At 39.7% G+C, this 19,195-nt stretch overlaps 1 protein-coding gene across 3 annotated transcripts in view; it reads left to right on the forward strand.

Annotated features, from left to right (window-relative positions):
* AVL9 (AVL9 cell migration associated) overlaps positions 1-18,418 on the forward strand; it is a 61,906-nt gene extending 43,488 nt beyond the window's left edge. For 2 of the 3 annotated variants that reach the window (XM_082471844.1, XM_082471843.1), the window contains 6 exons: positions 3,818-3,952; positions 5,563-5,782; positions 8,044-8,161; positions 10,445-10,498; positions 10,997-11,085; positions 13,422-18,418. In XM_082471844.1, the coding sequence (XP_082327970.1) occupies positions 3,818-3,952; positions 5,563-5,782; positions 8,044-8,161; positions 10,445-10,498; positions 10,997-11,085; positions 13,422-13,537 (732 nt within the window). In that variant the 3' untranslated portion in view covers positions 13,538-18,418. The remainder of the gene's footprint in view (positions 1-3,817; positions 3,953-5,562; positions 5,783-8,043; positions 8,162-10,444; positions 10,499-10,996; positions 11,086-13,421) is intronic. The other variant, XR_014266417.1, reaches the window with a different exon arrangement.
* The last annotated feature ends 777 nt before the right edge of the window (positions 18,419-19,195 follow it).

Genomic DNA, 19,195 nt, shown 5'->3' on the forward strand with positions numbered 1-19,195 from the left:
TTCCCCTCTTGCTGTTGTTCTTCAAGAGTTTCTTAGCCCTTTGCATTTCCACATTAATTTTAGGATCAACTTAAGTTCTCACTCACACAGGTTGAGATTTTGAGAGATTACCTTTAAACGCTCGATAAAATTTTGGAGAGAACTGACATCCCTGCAGTATGGAGGCTTCCAGTTCATGAACATGCTTATCATCCCTGAACAGAGGAGAGATGAGAAAATGGCAGTTGGTCCTGATGTCATTGTAGCCCTTCCCAAGTCGCAATGGAGAAGGCACTATGCTTTTGCAGCTCTCTAGCAGATCAGTTCACAACAGGTTTGCCAGATTTACCAAGCTGAGGTGTGTTTTTTGATGTTATTTGTTTTTTAGTTTTAATTGTGGTTTAAAAAAAAACAACATAAGATTTATCTTTACCATTTTTTTCAAGATTTATTTTTATTTTTTAATTTATTTTTGGCTGCGTTGGGTCTTTGTTGCTGTGCGCAGGCTTTCTTTAGTTGCGGCGAGCGGGGGCTACTCTTCATTGTGGTGCGTGGGCTTCGCATTGCAGTGGCTTCTCTTGTTGTGGAGCACGGGCTCTAGGGACACAGGCTTCAGTAGTTGTGGCACGTGGGCTCAGTAGTTGTGGCTCACAGGCTCTAGAGCTCAGGCTTTAGTAGTTGTGGTACACAGGCTTAGTTGCTTTGCGGCATGTGGGATCTTCCCAGACCAGGGCTCAAACCCGTGTCCCCTGCATTGGCCGGCGGATTCTTAACCACTGTGCCACGAGGGAAGCCCCATCTCTACCATTTTTAAGTGCACAATTCAGTGGTGTTAAGTGTATTCTCATGGTTGTACTACAGATGTCTAGAACTTTCTCATCTTGCAAAACTGAAACTCTATAACCTTTAAACCACAACTCCCCATTCTGCCCTCACCCCAGCCCTTGGCACCCATCATTGTTTCCATGAACTTGACTACTTTAAAATACCTTACATAAGTGGAATCATAATACAGCATTTATCTTTTTGTGACTGTCCTGTTTCAGTTAACATAATGTCCTCAAGGTTCATCCATGTTGTAGCATATGATAGGATTTCCTTCCTTTTCAAGGCTGAATAATATTCCGTTGTACATATATACCACATTTTCTTTATCCATTTATCCATCGATGGACATATGGGTTGCTTCTACATTTTGGCTATTTTGAGTAGTGTGGCTGTGAACATAGGTGTGCAAATATCTCTTCAATTTTCTTTTTTTTTTTTTTAAACCATTATATACTGCAGCTCCAAATGTGGAAGTTAAAGCATCCTAGAAAAGTGGAAAGCCATGGTGAGTTTGGGTGTAGAGGCTGCTCTATGTGAAAGTACCCAGGCTTTTGCTGCCACCAGACACTGAAGACCTTTAAAAGATTTAGGCTAAATTGACCATCGTTAAAAGTAATGATGGCAAAATTTTAAGGCCATTTTGATCTACTCTTTAAAATAACTTTATACATATGTAATACTTTCACATGGTTCAATATTCAAAAGGTTCCAAAGCATCTATAATAAAAAGTCTCTCTCATTCCATCCCCTGCTATTCAGTTGCTCTCTCCAGTGGCAACCAACCTTATCTATGTCTTTTTTTTTTTTTTTTAAGCAAAATATTCCTTGGAAATGAACTTCATCACTCGCTGCAGTGTGTTCCATCATATAGAAGAACATTTATTCATTGCCCTGTTCGTGAATAGTTAGGGTTCCTATCTTTTGCAATGATAAGCAATGCTGCAATAAATAGCTTTTTACAAATCTCACACATGAACGGGTGTATCTGTAGGATAAATTACGAGAAGTAAAATGCTGGGTCAAAGAATATATATATGTATAATATTTTAGGGAATATTTTTTTCATTTTTTAAAAAAGCTTTGAACTATTGATTTTTTTAAAAAAAACATTCTTAGTTTTCATGCTGTTATAGACTTAGCCAAGAATTCCGCTGTTGACAGTAGACTTTTCTTCTCTAACAGAATCAATTATGAAATGCAGTACTATGAGCAATTAAATCAATCTTTGTAAAAATTGGCAGTGAGAGTGCCTTTATCAAGAAGGATTCTCAGGCCTAGTTGGGGGAGTAGGGTATTCTGGGGTCCATATCAAGTTTGAAAGAGCATTCAATACTGTAGTATTTATGTTTAGAAACAGGTAGTTGGGGAGCAGGGAGTCTGTTGTTTTTAATACATAGCACACAAAGTAAAGCATGACCTGTGAGCCTTGCACCAGCTGTTTGAGTGATTTGGCATAAGGACCAGGGGTCCTTTCCACCTTTAGTCACAAGAGGGTGTGGGTTGAGAAGCACTATATACTGAATATGTCTAATGCATAGACATAGATTTATTTTTGCTGCTTCTGTTAGTTGGCGTATTATAGAGCAGAGGAAGACACTGTCAAGAAGAAGAATAAAACCAGGTTTCTAGACATATATTCCAACTTTTGGAAGTCTTCTCTCATGTTAAGTATATAACAACCAGCTGTGAGGTACAAGGCGGATGGTAGATGCACGGAAGGACATGCAGTAGCAGAAGGGGTGTCTCCTGCCCTGCGAGAAATTCGTCTCATGAGGGAAACAAGACACTATCCAGATAACTATAGTCAGTGTTTCTTAAAAAAAGGTGAGAGTAAAAAATAAATGAATAAAACTGTCATCAAACTTGATTGAAACAAATTCAGGGTTTCAGCAAGTCCTCCCTCCTGCCTTCACATGCAAATTGTGCCACTAGGTGGAAATCTATCTTGATATAGAATCTTTCAGCAGAAATTCCATTTCCTCCTTCAGTGCATCACTCTAGTGCTAACACCTTTATTTTCAGAATATAGGCTGCTTTCTGTACACTTAACTCCCTGCTGTGGCTTGGTGGTTAAAGTATAATTTTCAGGGCAATGGTATTTTCAAATGCAATTCAAATGGAAATTAATTAAATACACTACTGCCACTGTCATTTGTGCTTTAAACATTTAGTAGCAAGTGTCTTAAAATACTGTTGCATAATTTTAAACAATAGGACAATAAAATAATTGCTATGCAGTGTTTGCTATTCTTATAATAGTACTTTGCTGGTTATGTGCAAATGCATCTGTTTTAAAATTTTACTGGAAGAACAAACAGCTTTCTACTAAACAACATACTTTTTTTTTTTTAAGTATTTATTTATTTATTTATGGCTGTGTTGGGTCTTCGTTTCTGTGCGAGGGCTTTCTCTAGTTGTGGCAAGCGGGGGCCACTCTTCATCGCGGTGCGCGGGCCTCTCACTGTCGCGGCCTCTCTTATTGCAGAGCACAGGCTCCAGACGCGCAGGCTCAGTAGTAGTGGCTCACGGGCCCAGCTGCTCCGCGGCACATGGGATCTTCCCAGACCAGGGCTCGAACCCGTGTCCCCTGCATTGGCAGGCAGATTCTCAACCACTGCGCCACCAGGGAAGCCCCAACATACTTTTTAATGGGCTTAATACCTCATTTCCTAAATGAAAAAAAATTCGGTTTGTTAGTTACAGTGGAGGCTTTTAAGTTGAGCTGAGGAACAAGTGGTCAAGTAAGACAACCTTCATGGTAGACCACTTTGCCAAGATTGACCATTCATGGAGAAGCTTAGCAATTAACTGGCCTTAATACAGTCAGGACCTATGGTTGTTATTATTGGAATATTATTGTATTGAGTCAAAGATCAGCTGTGTTAGGAATGGTGTGGGGTTGGGGAAAGATGGGGAGTTTTTTTTCCTACTATTAGCTCTCTAGGCTTGAGGAGAGACGTGGCTGTTCCTTTACTTTTCTAATATTTTCTGTTACTCTTGTAATTCATAGGGGTACCTGTGTTTGCCTTATATGGCATTGCAGCAGCATCATCTTCTCTCTGATGTCACCATTCGAGGATTTGTTGCTGGAGCTACTAACATCCTTTTTCGACAACAGAAACACCTCAGTGATGCCATTGTGGAAGTAGGTTTACATATGAGTGTGGGTCCTTGACACCGCTGGTCTGTTTTCCTTCTTTCTTTTTTTTTTAACATCTTTATTGGAGTATAATTGCTCCACAATGGTGTGTTAGTTTCTGCTGTACAACAAAGTGAATCAGCTATATATATACATATATTCCCATTTCTCCTCCCTCTTGAGTCTCCCTCCCTCCCACCCTCCCTATCCCACCCCTCTAGGTGGTCACAAAGCACCGAGCTGATCTCCCTGTGCTATGTGGCTGCTTCCCACTAGCTATCTATTTTGCATTTGGTAGTGTATATAAGTCCATGCCACTCTCTCACTTCGTGCCAGCTTACCCTTCCCCCTCCCCGTGTCCTCAAGTCCATTCTCTACGTCTGTGTCTTTATTCCTGTCCTGCCCCTAGGTTCTTCAGAATCTTTTTTTTTTTCTTTAGATTCCATATATATGTGTTAGCATATGGTATTTGTTTTTCTCTTTCTGATTCTTTCTTTCTTAATTGGAATTTGGGACATAGTAATAATACTAATCGTGGTAATAATTGCTTCCTTTGCCAGGCACCCTAAGCACCTTAGGTGTATGAACTGGTCTGGTTTTCATAACAGCCTTTGAAATAGGCATTGTTACTGTCTGTATTACACCTGCAGAAGCTAAGGAACAGAGAGATCAGACAGCTACTAACTGGATGAGCCAGGATTCCTACCTAGGCAATCTGGTCCTACTACAGTCTCACAATTAAAATGTGTTTATCGTATAAATATTTTAAATACTTCTAGCTTGTTTAATATGCCCCGATATCAAAAGGAAGGAACTAGAGATAAATATTTGACATCTTATTAATATATAAGAAATTTAAATAATTTGTTCAATTTTACAATTAATTTTTACAAATGTGTGAGGGTGATTTCGGCCACCCTAAGGTTTTTGTAGTTTCTAACAGAAAGTACCAGAATGTGCTTCCTGGGAAAATGTTTATAATACAATAAATGAAAAATCTGGGATTCAAAGCTATATGTATCCTAATTTTGAGGGAGAAAAATACATATACTTTCCAAGGCAGGAGGATACAGATGGGAGGACCACAGAGTTTTCTCAACATTATTGGTTACATTCTAGCTCTGAAGTTGGTTGGCAAGTTCATGGGTATTTGTTTTATTATTATACTTTAAAACTAACCTGTAAGTTACATATATTTCTTTCTGTATCAAGTATTACATAATAAAAATATTCCAAAGTATCCGTGCAATCAAAGGAAAAATTTTTAGGAATTATATTTAATTGTATTCATTTCTGTTTGTATGATAAAGGTGATTTTAACTATACATTTCTATATTTTCCAAAATATTTAGTCAACATGAATTACTTTTATAATTCAAGATTAAATATTTATGCATATATTTTCTAAGAACAGAAAATGAGCATTTTTAAAATAGTGAAAGAAAAAAAAAACTTCAGTGTAAAAAACCTGTCTCTTTCTTAGGCTCACCTTTTGAGAATGCTGTTATTCATATTTTTTATTTCCAGCTCCAACTCCCCAGTAGTTACTCTTTAAAGTGTGGCATGGATATCTGCGTGAATGCCCAGACTCTGACTTATACCTGGGTACCCTCTAGGTAGAAGAAGCTCTGATCCAGATCCATGATCCAGAACTCAGGAAGCTGCTTAACCCAACCACTGCAGACCTAAGGTTCTCAGATTTCCTAGTGAGGCATGTGACCGAGAACCGGGATGATGTCTTCCTGGATGGCACGGGCTGGGAGGGAGGTGACGAATGGATTCGAGCCCAGTTTGCAGTCTACATCCATGCACTGCTGGCCGCCACACTGCAGTTAGGTAAGGAGCTCACAGCCTCTTTCTCATTTTGTAACTCTTATGATGTTTTGAATTGCATAAGAAACAAGTTTATGAAAAATTACCTGTCACTCCCTTATACAGACTTAACTACTCTTTGCATTTTGAGTACTTTATATCCTTCTAGACCTTTTTCTAAGCCTGTGTTTTGGATTTTAGTTTTGTGGTATTTGTGGTAGTCCTTTCACAAACATGGATCCCATTTTTCATGTTTTTTATAACTTAGTTTTTCTTTATAATAGAAACATAAACATATTATCAAGAGAGTAAGTGCAGATCTTCATCACTTTTTACATGGCCCCTTAGTATTCCACCATATGGAAGGATATATCAGTATTTGAGTACTATTTATAAACACTGCTTACATGTTAAGATATATAATGGGTGAAAAGAGAAATATAAAAAATAGAAATCATTGAAAATCACACTCTGAGTTATTAGACCTTCAAATTTATCCCCCATTCTGAGAAATTTTATCCCTATTAAGTGGTTAAAATGGAACAGGCAAACATAGAAGCACTCCTGAGTTAAAATTATCTCATTCCCCATAGAAAAGAATATATACAAGGAGAAAATGAAGCTCTGCAATGAGCTCTCACACCATGGACACCTACCACCCTGGACACTTAGCATATACTCAGTAGCTTTAGTGGTGGTGGTGTTAAAAGAGTATAGAGCTTTTGTTTTTCCTTCTTTTCAGTTATCCAACTATTTTGCAGTTGCTTTTTAAAAAAATGTAGTGGAATCCACATAACCTAAAATTTACCATCATAACCATTTATGAGTGTATCATTCCACAGTGACATTAAGTGCCTTCACATTGTTGTGTTAGTATTTTTAAATCAACCTCACCACTGCCACCTTCCAGGTTAGTTCTTCACATAGTATATATAGTTTTAAACCTAGGCTTCGGGCATGTTCTTCATTCGTTAGGAAAGCTAACGGAGTGACTCCTTATTTGCTAATGGGATTTTTTTTTTTTATGTCTGTCTCTTCTATAGTTGTAGCAGCTGAGACCCCAAAATTAAATCCTCTAACCCAGAATCTTTCAGTTTATCTAGTAAGAAAACCCAAGTCTCCACCAGCCATGTAGCTTCCTGAGTAATTAATTTACTTCTTAAAAATATTTGCCCCGGTAGCTGTGAGCACTGAATAATACATAGTAGCTAACTTTTGGGGGGAACGTGTAACATACGCAGCACCCCCTTTTTTGAGCACTTAACATCTGCTAACTCATTTCATCTTCCCAGCAATCCTAGAGGTAGATACTGTGTCATCCTCATTTTACAGACGAGAAAATGAGGCATAGAGAGGTTAAATAGCTTGCTCTTCCACCTGGTAAGAGGCTGAGCTGGGACTTCAGCCCAAGAAGTCTGGCTCAGGCCCAAGCTCTTAACGGAAATTCAGTCCAGTGAGCTGTTTGAGGAGTAAGTTCTTAAAAGAACTTCCTTATGCTGCATACAGAACCGTGTTAGTCCTTCTCTTCCTCTCCCAGCAAAAAAAGTCACGTTTCACCCTCAAAGCAAGCAACTTGAAGTTAACATAGGAAGCAATAGCCATTTGAATCAGTCCTCGAAACCTTTTCTATTCTTCCAAGTAGAAGAAACGCTCCGCATTGAAGCTTCCCCTCGATGGTGATAAAGCCAAAAAGTTTTAAGCATTAAATATATGAAAATCCCCTTGTTATTTTAAGTATTTTGACTGTGAAATGCGTGGAAACTCAAGAGTAAGTTTCACTGAATAGTGAGGCAAAGAAAAGTAAATAGTGTCTAAAAAGAACCAATTAATGTATTCTTTCTAATTGCCTTTCTTAGCAAAATGGCATTTGTGAAAAGGTGAAAAGATACCCTAATTGCCTGCTCCACGTGTATACATCAGTATGTTTAACCCACTGTCCAGCCTATAGATTTTAATAAATAATACGATGCCTCCTTACCTTGGTAAGGAGAACTTGGAAATATTTTGGAGTTTTAAGGAACCTTAGAAAATATTTGGCTCAACCCCCTTATTTTCTAGTAAGAAAAATGAAATTCTAAGTGAGTAAGAGACTTACCAAAGGCCACATCGCTTCTGAACAGGATTTCTGGAATTAGACCCAAGATTCCTGACATCTGGTAGGCTGTCTCCCCAAGAAAGCAGGGGGACAGGGAGGCTAAAGCCATTTCTTTACTGGTTTAGGTTATTAATCTTTACATCCCTGACTGGCTACAGTCCAGCTCAACTTTCAAATATTTACTTGACAGATAATGAAAAGATCTTATCGGACTATGGGACGACCTTTGTTACAGCGTGGAAGAACACTCACAACTACAGGGTCTGGAATAGCAACAAGCATCCAGCACTTGCAGAAATAAATCCAAAGTAAGCACATCCTCTGAAGGTTGATAGAGGTGGTTCACTTAGTAAGTGTGGCCCAACGTAAAGAAAATCGTATCTTAACTCTGATGATACTGTGAATATCTTCAAGAATCTCCCTGAGTAGATTTGTATAAAAAGGCTCCCAAGTACAGAGAAGCAGCTGGAAACTGCTTCCCTATTCACACTTCTTACCCACAAAGCACAAGGCATTTTGGAAACCACTAACATTTCTCCCAGCTTCCAGCGTGATTTGGAGACGAAGTCCTGGCCTGTGAGGATGCTGCTACCTCATGGTTCTTCCCTCCCTTTCCCTGGATCTGTGCCTCAGCAGAATGGTCAAGCGAGACAGAAGCCTTGAGGGAAATAGCACTGGTTAAAACTGAGAGGTTATTTTAAAATATGAAGTGTGAACAAGTAAAGTTAATATTTGAACTCCTAGATTTGCAGTCAAATCTGGTGCAGTTTCCACATCAGATTCTAAGATCCAGCAAAATTTAATACCTGTCACAGTGTCGACTGCTGGGCAAAGACTTTATCCCGTGTAAAAGACATTTAAACATGCTGGGGAGTGGGGCTATTAAGAAATAATACTGTGTGAATGGCAGAGTAGCGTCTAAGGAGATCAATTAATATAATGCGTACATTTTGGGAACTTCTTTTCTAAATTAAAAAATTTAATTTTTTATTTACAATACAAGTATATGCTGAACGTTTGTTTTCATTTATATTTTAAACTTTACTTCTCGGTGAGAATCTGACAAAAATCAACTTAGTATTGATTACCATATTATTTGGGAACTAGGGTAAACTTAGCTCAACTGGGGGATGTGATTTAAGTGGTGCTACAAACACAAAAACCAGGAATTATGTCATAGTAACTTGCAGAAGCATCTGTAAGGAAGCAGGGTTTGGGAGAACATGTCTGCCAAATGCTTTGTACCTATCAAGAACAGTGAGTAGGTTCAGGACCGATTTGGGGGAATTTAATCCTCATACTGGGCTGTAGCAGAAACCTATGTTGCCATTTGGGTGTGGTAAAAACATAGAGAATTAAAAGGCACAAGCGTTCTAATGGTATTAAATGAAAGGACTAAGAGTTCAGAGTTTTCTCCCTCACTAACCACAAGGTCTGTGTTCTAAAGAGTAATGAGGGGAAACAGATGTGAGTTTGCCTGGCGGCGCTCCTTGTAGCAGTGCTGGGGGAGTGACCGTTCACAGTTTGGTCTCCTCCCCGGTACTCTGACCTTTAGCCTGGTCAGATCTTCACTCAGCCCCTGCGTCTGCTGTAGTGCCTTTAACTTGAAGCAGCTCGACAGACTGTGTTGCAGGTCCATATGAGGATTAGCTGGAATGTGTTTTAAAGGAATGTAAAAACAATACTTTTAAAAATATGTAAATAAATGGCGGTTACTTAGATTGAGGAGAAAGCTGAAGAAAAGGACCAGAAAAAAAAAAGGTAGGGAAATTATGCAGATATGACCATCAGCAGATTTTCAATATTTTCACCAAATTCAAAACAAGAAATGATAGTCTTCAGCTGTCACCAGGGGGTATAATTTAGAAATATTCAAAACTAAATGTAAGGTTTGAGATCTATGAAACCCTTTCTTCAACTCCTAAAGATCGGAGAAGGTAGTCCTCTGACTTCCCTTAAAAGCAGCAGGCATGTTTCATCCTTTAAGCACAGCGTTTGCAGGAATAGAGAATGATGAACTAATCTCTCTCTTCTTTCCAACCGGTCATTCAGAAATCCAGAAAAAGAGGAGTTGTTAACATATGCTTAATACGGCCAATATATCAATTTGTTGTCATTTGAAAAGCCATAAATAGCATTTTGATATTTCAATAAGTGGCTACAAATTTCACTAGGGTCACTTTCTTTGTTAGACATTGACAGAGAGACCCCTGTGTATGAGATAAGAATTTGAATATTTATTGACGCCTTGTTTAATAGTGTAAAGTTGATCAGATTGCCTGATTTTAAAATGTCGGTGCTTGGGCCCCACCCCAGACCAGGTAAATCAGAACATTAGGGCAGCACTAACACAAACCATCCCCACCCAAGAAAAAAAGCACACCTATTTTACAAGCAAGGACATAAGCTCAGAGGGACTTACATAACTAAGTGGAGAGCTGTGATCAAAGCCCTGTTTCCTATATCGCATTTGGAGCACTGCCACCCAGCTGAGTCACCCCTGTGAGGTTTCCTGATTCTTCCGTGTGATAACTGTGTTGCAGCTTTATTGGTGAAATACGCATAGTCTAAACTCAAACTTTGTTTTACAGCCATCCTTTCCAAGGGCAGTATTCAGTGTCAGACATGAAGTTAAGATTCTCACAGTGAGTATTTAGGGAAAATACTAGGAACATTCTTACGTCTGAATTTATGCCATGTGTTTCATTGCTAATTGGGAATTGTTTTTCTCTACTTCACAGACTTGTGCTTCAAATAGTAACCAAATATGTGCATAACATTCTCTAGCTCAGCAGTGTGTATGTTTCAAAGTGAAAACACTGCTGTTTCATGGAGAATGGTGTGAACTAATAGCCGGATTTGCCATTTTTATTCTGGTGAAGTTACTTTAGCATATTGTGACTCTAGGGAGAGTTAAGCATACATCCTTATGCCCTTACCACTTTTTGGCTCATCTGCATATTCTTTTAGTGTTTTCTGAAAATTCACATGCTTAAAATGTTAGTAAATTAATTGATGCATAACAAATAATGAATTATTTAGCTTCTTTCCTCAGTATTGATTTGAGGGGTGGTTATGGAGTGGTGAATGTATACCTGAGGGATTTTTTAATATTGTACTTAACATTTCTCTCCTTTACTCAGTTCTGTTCAAAACAGTGAACGTGGCAAAAAACTTGGAAACGTCATGGTCACAACGAGTCGGAATGTTGTGCAAACAGGAAAAGCTGTTGGTAAGGATGTCTTAGGCAGGAACAGATTGGAATCATAACACGTCTCTTCTCTATGCTCAATATGTCATTGATAAAAACATAAAGTTGTAGAGATCTGTGTATCACATAATAATGCAAGATGGTCAAATACAGAAGTTTTTGTTTTAAATTTTGGTCTTATTCATTAAAACAATTCTTGTGGCACTAGATAATGTCAAACCAAGTTTAGCAAATTTTGTCCTATCTGTTCTGTTACCAGGATTCAATCTTCTCTGGAGTTTTCCCTCCATTCCCTGAGCTGCCCACAGTTCTTTCTTTTTTTTTTTTTTTAATTTATTTATTTATTTATTTTTGGCTGCGCACGGGCTTTCTCTAGCTGCGGCCAGCAGGGGCTACTCTTCGTTGCAGTGCGCGGGCTTCTCATTGCGGTGGCTTCTTGTTGTGGAGCACGGGCTCTAGAGCGCACGCTCAGTAGCTGTGGCTCTTGGGCTCTAGGCACGTGGGCTCAGTAGTTGTGGCTCCTGGGCTCTAGAGTGCAGGCTCAGTAGTTGTGGCACACAGGCTTAGTTGCTCCGCAGCATGTGGGATCTTCCCCAGACCAGAGCTCGAACCCGTGTCCCCTGCATTGGCAGGCGGATTCCCAACCACTGTGCCACCAGGGAAGTCCCAGCCCACAGTTCTTTATAAATAGTAGAGAGCCATAATAATAAAGTAGGCATTAGGAGCTGCCGTCTTTTAAGGTAGTATCACACAATAAAGAAGATCAGTGAAAGCAACAGTTGTTTTTATGAAAAAATCAACAACATTAGTGAAACCTTTTAGACTAATAAAGAGAAAAAGAAGATACAAATTGGGCATGAAAGAGGGGACACCACTATAGATCTTACAGAAATTAGAAGGATAATAATATTGTGAATAATTTTATGTCAATTTTTCAACAACTTAGGTAAAATCTACAATTTCCTTGAAAAACTCAAATCGCCAAAACCAATGCAATAAAGAAATAGAAAATCTGAATAGCCCTATATCTATTAAATAAGTTGAATTAAAATTTAAAAGCTTGCCACAAGGTTTTAAATATAATCTAAGCACAGATGACTTCACTTATGAATTTTATCAAACATTTAAGGAGTAATGCTATTGTTATACCAACTCTTTCAGAAAGTAATGGTTGAGGTAATACTCCCCAACTCATTTACTGAGCCTAGTATTACCCTGATACCAAAGCCAGACAAATGGTAGCATGCTGTTGTACACGCCCTTCTGTACCTTTTTTCACTTAAAATATTTTGAAGATTATTCCATATCCTTTCTAAAGAAACTTCTTGTTCCCTCTTTTCTATATTTTTAGCTTTTTATTTTTATATTATTTCAAACTTAAATTGTGCAACAGTGTACAAGGAACTCCCAGTTATCTCAGATTCACTGATTATTTACATTTGGCTACGTTTGCTTTGTCATATCAGTATTGAAAATAGGACCCGTCTCCTTTCTTAGCTCCTGAGAGAGCCTAGCTAACCCTTACTGAACACAACTCAAAAGCCCCAGAACTAAGTGATCTCTATGCAGGGGTCCTCGTAGCTCTAACGTCCTGTATATCCAGAGATAGACAGGGTGAGAGAACTACTCCACACACTCGTCTTAGAAGAGAAACACAAGGCACATAGCCCCATCACTATGGAAAAGTAGGAAAATTCTACATCATAGTTATATGATGTCAGTTGTTAGTTAATTTTTAGTGATGCTGCTGATATTTAAATTCTAAGGCCTATTCTCTTCCTCCACACTCCCTTCTTCAAGAATAGTGAATATGTATGATTCAACTTAAATAATTTCACTTTAACACCAGCTTTTGAGATAACGCTCTTAAAAACAAAACAGACCTCAGGCAGATAGAGCTCTGTGTGTCTTCATTTGATGCAACATCGTTTTAGATGACAAAAACAAATTTCCCTAAGCAGCCTAACAATTCTTCCCTGCAGGTGGTTTTTAGTTATCAACTTGGATTTAGGGTACGGAGAGCTCATAGGACTTTTTCAGCTCTCCAAGTCATTCTGCTGCACAGCCAGTGCCGAGAACCACTGGCCTGGCACAGTGGGTATTAAGGAAAGAGTTTGCTCAAGATTTTCAAAATGCTTAGGAGAGCAGGGTCTTACACCCGGGCATTATCCAAGTTCCTCTTAGACATTCCCATGGTAAGGGATTATTTTGAAACTAGAAGTGTAAATGGTATTTTAGTAACTATTAGCATGTCGGTTGCAGTTAATTAACATTTATTAATTAACATTGGTTTTTCAGTGTCTCTTAACAAAAGTGAAGACATTTTTCCTTTTGTTTTTCCCCTTCTTCCCATTCAGGCCAGTCAGTTGGAGGAGCTTTTTCCAGTGCAAAGACAGCCATGTCTTCATGGCTTTCTACTTTCACCAGTTCCACTCCACAGAGTCTCACTGAGCTGCCTGACGGGAAACCCTGAGCGGAGCAAGCCACCCAGAAGCTGCTGTCGCTTTCTTAGGTTTAAGCGTCCCCTGTCTGTCTGCTGCTCCCAGACTGTTCCTCTTCACCGACCACAGGTCCACAGCAGGGACCGATAGGTCGAACTGTTTACATGGACGGTTGCCCTCTGTGTAAATGAATGTCACGGGATGCTGAAAAGACGAAACCACAACCGTAGCAGGGACGGCTTCCCAGGTTGGGGTTTAAATTGACTACTTTTATTTCAGTCTGAGCCTGATTAAAACACAGTGAACGTTCTAATGAATTTTGAGTTCTGATATTATACATTTGTTTACTTTAGAAAAGTTTTTACTTGGTGTAGATTTTGTTCTGTTGTTGCTGTTTGAATATCCAGGTGGATATTTATATGTGCTAAGATTAAGTTATATTACTATTTTAATTTCTCTAAAATGGGCCCTAAAATGTGCTTACATTTAACAGTAAGGGGCCCTATAATCCAGCCCTTCATTATTATCTTGCTGAGTTATATGAGGATTTTTTGTTTGTTGGTTTTCTACCCACAAAACACATTTATCACTTCACTTCCTCCTAGAAACCGTGGAAGTCTGAGGTGGTAGTTCTGAGGATGGAGTGTTTTGTTCTGTGCTTTTAATTTATTCATTCCCAATCCTAAGCACTTGCTTTGAGGTATCAAGGAGCGTCACTGTGCTTTCTTCCTTTTCCTAATTGTTCAAGCAGATGTGCAAAGAAATAGCGTGGTGACGGTTATAGCGGTGTTCAAGCAGTTTAACTGAGTGTGTATTTAGGGCAAGACTTTTAAAGATCTAGGTGTTAGTTCTATTGACTGTGGTAATGTTGCAATCTTTACATGCATTTTTTAACCCAGAGTTTGTGCCTTCTATTTCTTCTTTTGAACAGTTTTCCATTGGGTGTTTACAGACTTACAGGTTTTTTCTTTGTCTTAATCTTCATAAAGCTTTTCAGGGCGCTTGGCCTTCCTACTTCCCTGATAGAAAATCCTCATGTAATCAGTCTCTACCCCCTTCCAAAAGTATGTATGAAAGAAAAGCAAGATGATCTGTAAATATTAAATAGAAATCTCATCTTGGCTCACATTTAGAAAAGCAAGAGAAGAAAACTACAGCCATGACATCAGTCATGTTTCATGAAGGACACCTGGGTTCATTTTAGACACAGGTGTGCTACTACTGAAGATTTTTACACAACTAGACCTCATGTGGCTGCCAGGCTCAGCTCTCATTTGCTTTTCAAGGGGACTTTGGATGGGTGTTCTCAGGGAGTACTTACAGGCGACAGACTGCTTTTTCAGTAACAAAGGATACTTGGAAAATACATCATGAGTATAATCTACGTTTGATATGAAGAGTATAGAGAAAATCGGGGACCTAGTTAGGGAGGACGCTTGATTATATTTGATTTATCCTTTAAGAAATGTTTGTGTAAGAAGCACTACTAGGGCATGTGAAATGAAACATAGGGACATAATCTAAATATCCCTAAATTTTCCCATTTGTGTTTTAACACAGGTCCTGCACACCTAAAAGCGTACTTCCCTTTGAGTATAATAACTCAAGGTAAAGGGCTTATTGTGAGAACTCTATTAATTCCACTTCTGCTAGGAAAGTTAGCTTTCTCAGGAAATACTATTTGAAGAGAAGAAAGCAGTACCAAGCAAAACTTTACAAGGTACTTTAAAGTTGCACTGAGACTAACATCTTATAGTTTGGTGAGACCGCATTGTTGGGTAGAGTGTGATAGCGCATCGGTGCGCAGTTGCTGCTCTCGACTGCGGGGCTGTTCACGGCGCTAAAAGTGCTGTGAGGGGTCAACCAGCACGCTGCTGGTTCCTCCTTTCGTTTGTATGGCTTGTATGATTGGGGTGAATTCTCATCTCTCACTATTCAAAGAAGCCCAGTCCACTTTGGAATCCCACTGAAATAAAAGAAGTTCCATAAAATTTAACTTTGCTTTAGTATCACTCCCTATTTTATATACACCTTAATGGAACTTTCTATTCATGTTTCTGGTTAAGAGTTCAACTCTTATTTAACAGTGGTCATTTTTAACTGGCTTTCAACATAAAGTGAGTATTTCAGAAGATAGAACTTTTGTCATAGAAACGGTCAAAAGACCATAACTCTATTTCCTTCAGGTTCTAGAAGGTATGGGCGTCTTCAGGGAGCGCAGGCTATTGCACTGTTGGTGGGGGGCCCTGGGGCAGCCAGCACAGTTGCAGGCAGGAAGCCTGGCCCCTGGTCCCGGGAGCCTACGTGCTTCAAGTTTGGGTTCCGGGCTGCAGCCCAGCATCCAGCCCGGAAGCAGTGGCCTCCTGCAGCCACTGGCTCTGGGAGCAATAGGAGCCAACACTGGTGTGGCTGTCTTCGGACAAGTCCCTGGAAAAGGTGTGTGCTTTGCTTGGCCACAGTGTTTTTGCCTGAGAACTGAGTGCGTTTATATAGGCCCGAGGGAGCTAGGGTCAGCCAGCCTTTTTCAGAGTGTGCCAGGCAACACAGACTGCATCCCTAGCTTGGTGGAGACCTCGCTGCTGCCAGGTGACTTAAAAAAAAAGTGTTTGGAAAAAGTCCCTGGTGTGCTTTAATTCCTACTCGGCACTGTAATGACGATGACATAGGTAAAGGAAAGAGGGTTAAAGCTGGCCCAAGTGTCCTGAGTTAAGTGAATAGGAAAAGTTGCCTGTCACAGTATGGCTTAGGGTTATTTTGCATCTGCATATGGCTCACATAGCCAGTATGAATAGTCTATCCCCAAATCTGTTAGTGATTTACTAGCCCCCAGGCCCTAAAATACAGTTCTCTTCTACTTTTTGCTTTAAGAAACACAGCAGCTATATCTTTGGGCAGCAAACCAGAGCATATGACGTGATTTCCTCAACCTTATCTTGCTTTCCAAGTCCTATATTAAGCATTTTTTTTTTTTTGTTTTTTTTTTTAAGAATAATTTACTTAGAAAGGCAAGGAGAAAACAAATTAGGAAGGGAGAGGTGAGAAGTTGCAAAGCCGAGAGACAAGGTCCTTTAAAATCTGAATGAAAGTACTTTGAGAGCAGTATTTTTTTTTTCTTTTGGTATAAATTTATTTATTTTTGGCTGTGTTGGGTCTTTGTAGCTGCACGCAGGCTTTCTCTAGTTGCGGCGTGCAGGGGCTACTCTTCATTGCGGTGCGCGGGCTTCTCATTGTGGTGGCTTCTCTTGTTGTGGAGCATGGGCTCTAGGAGCACGGGCTTCAGTAGTTGTGGCATGTGGGCTGAGTAGTTGCGGCTCGCAGGCTCTAGAGCGCAGGCTCAGTAGTTGTGGCGCACGGGCTTAGTTGCTCTGCGGCATGTGGGATCTTCCCGGACCAGGGCTCAAACCCATGTCCCCTGCATTGGCAGGCTGATTCTTAACCACTGTGCCGCCAGGGAAGCCCGAGAGCAGTATTTAATATGCTAAAGGTTATAAGAATTCTTTTATGGAGAACTTAAATTTTTCATCTGCTAGTTACAAGTTTTAAAACGAGGCTTTAACTTTATCTCCCTGGCAGGCAGTTTTTGTTTTTAATTTGTTTTGTGGAAGTTAGAGCCAGTGGTCCTTTTCCCTGAGGCCTGGTGATGAGTTTAGGAGCGCACAGCCCTGTGAGGGGCCAGTGGACTTATCCTGAACCCCTTGAACTTTTATCTGCTTCAGCAGTTTGGGAAAGTAGCCTGTTAGGCTGGTAGCCGGTAAGTGTTGCCTGTTATTTTATCAGGGAGTTGGTTGGGACTCTTGAGATGGCATTGACATTTGCATACTCTGATTGTTTGACCAGAGGTGGCACAGCATTCATGGGCTTTCCACCCAGTTCTGTGGTAGCCTCTAAACACGATAGAGAACGCAACCCTAGTTTCTAGAAGATGATTGTCATTCCGTGTAGCTCAGCGTGCCACTACGAGTTTTTTCATTCCAAGTCTTTGGACTTCATAACGTTGGAATTGTTTTTTCATCATTTCCAACATTCCATAAATATTTGTCAAGGACAAAGAAAAGGAATGTTGGTCTTTATTCTTCTCATATAAATAACTTTGTACACATGACTTCCTGCTTTCATATGAAGGAGAAGAAACTAGCTCCCTTGTATGGCAGCTCCAAGACTAAAAGATTGTTGCACGTATAAGGGGTTGAATATATTTTGTAAAACGCTAATGCATTTGTATTTCTGTGTTGTTCTAAAGATTACCTTTTTACTTAATATTAATTAAAGATATAGAAACTATATATTTAAATCGTGTTAAATGGGACACAACTTAGGGATTTTCCTCAATCTTATTTTTCATCAGCTTCTCACACTCATATAGTATGCTGCTCAAATTTTTTTGTGTGCAATATGAATATTTGAACATTTCAGTCAGGTACTGAGCCAGAAAAGGTAATTGAAGTTTTTAGAAAACTTACGTGCTTAGGAAATATATTGTTTTCTTGAAATATTAATAATTTATAGCTGGAAATATAGGATCAAGACTTGTTTCAGGCCACTTGATCACTGGTTCCTAAATTTAGGAAGCATATGATTAACAAGTTGGTGAAAGCATTTAGTGGGTACAGGAATAGTTTAAATACTTGAGATTAAAGGCTTTCCACAAACCCCTTTCTAAGAAAGTTTAGCTTAGAAATCTTTGAAAGTTTTTTTAGGAAGTTTAGAGCTGTGGTACATATTTTGATCAGAAAGGTAGTTTCTCTTTCCTCTAGTAGTTTTATAATTTGTACTAGTCTTTTGTTTCTGTTGTCATTTGTTTTTTAAAAAATGTTAAAATTATCAATGACATCCAATCATACTGAATTGTAAAACTTCTACTGTATCTTTATTTTAAGGAAAAATGAGAATAAAATTATGCTGTTTGTCCTGCATACAGTGGACTTGGCCTGTTTTTCTAGAAGTACCCTTCATGTTGTCAGTGTGGTTTCTGGCCTGCTTCACAGTTGGACAGAAGGGCCAGCCTCGTTTATTAGGAAACCAGCGGAACTAAAGGACTCATTGCTCGTTCTTTTTACTCTCTCATTTTGAAAATACTTGTGGTGGTGCTTCAGTTTGTGAGGTGGTGACCCTCGCAGCAAGAATGTTTAGTGCCTGGGGCTGCACAAAGTACAACCAAACGGAGTTTGGTCGTGCAGTAACGTCTTGTCACATGCTCATGGACAGAAATCCCCAGGGGACTAGGATGTTGTCCCAAGCAACCCATTATTCCATCCGTACTGGTGAGCTTCAAAATAACCTTGACATTTCCACTGAGGACTCCTAGCGCATTTTCACATATGTATTTCCATGTACCATGGTTTCCTTACAGCTGTTTTGCAAAACAGCTTCACAGAGGAAGGAGACAAATGTCTTTGCTCCCAGGAATGTGCGCTGCCTTGAGTACAGGGTTACATTTAAGGTACCAGTGTTCTTACAGCGTGGACTGTTGCTGCCTGGAGCTGACAAGGTGACTCGGGCAGTAGAGCTGGACGCCGCCAACATCTCCCTTTTCCGAGGACCTGTCCCAGCTGCGCTTCAGGCTCTGCCGTGGTGAGGGGATGGTCCCCCATCGTCTCCCAGGTCAGAGCTGCCTGCTCTTCATTCTGATAGGATGGGAGTTGCAGTGATCAAACCTGGCCACATCTGGAAGGAGCACGATTATAGAGCCA

Source organism: Balaenoptera physalus, assembly GCF_965194825.1.
Source record: "Balaenoptera physalus genome assembly, chromosome: 8".
Taxonomy (NCBI): domain Eukaryota; kingdom Metazoa; phylum Chordata; class Mammalia; order Artiodactyla; family Balaenopteridae; genus Balaenoptera; species Balaenoptera physalus.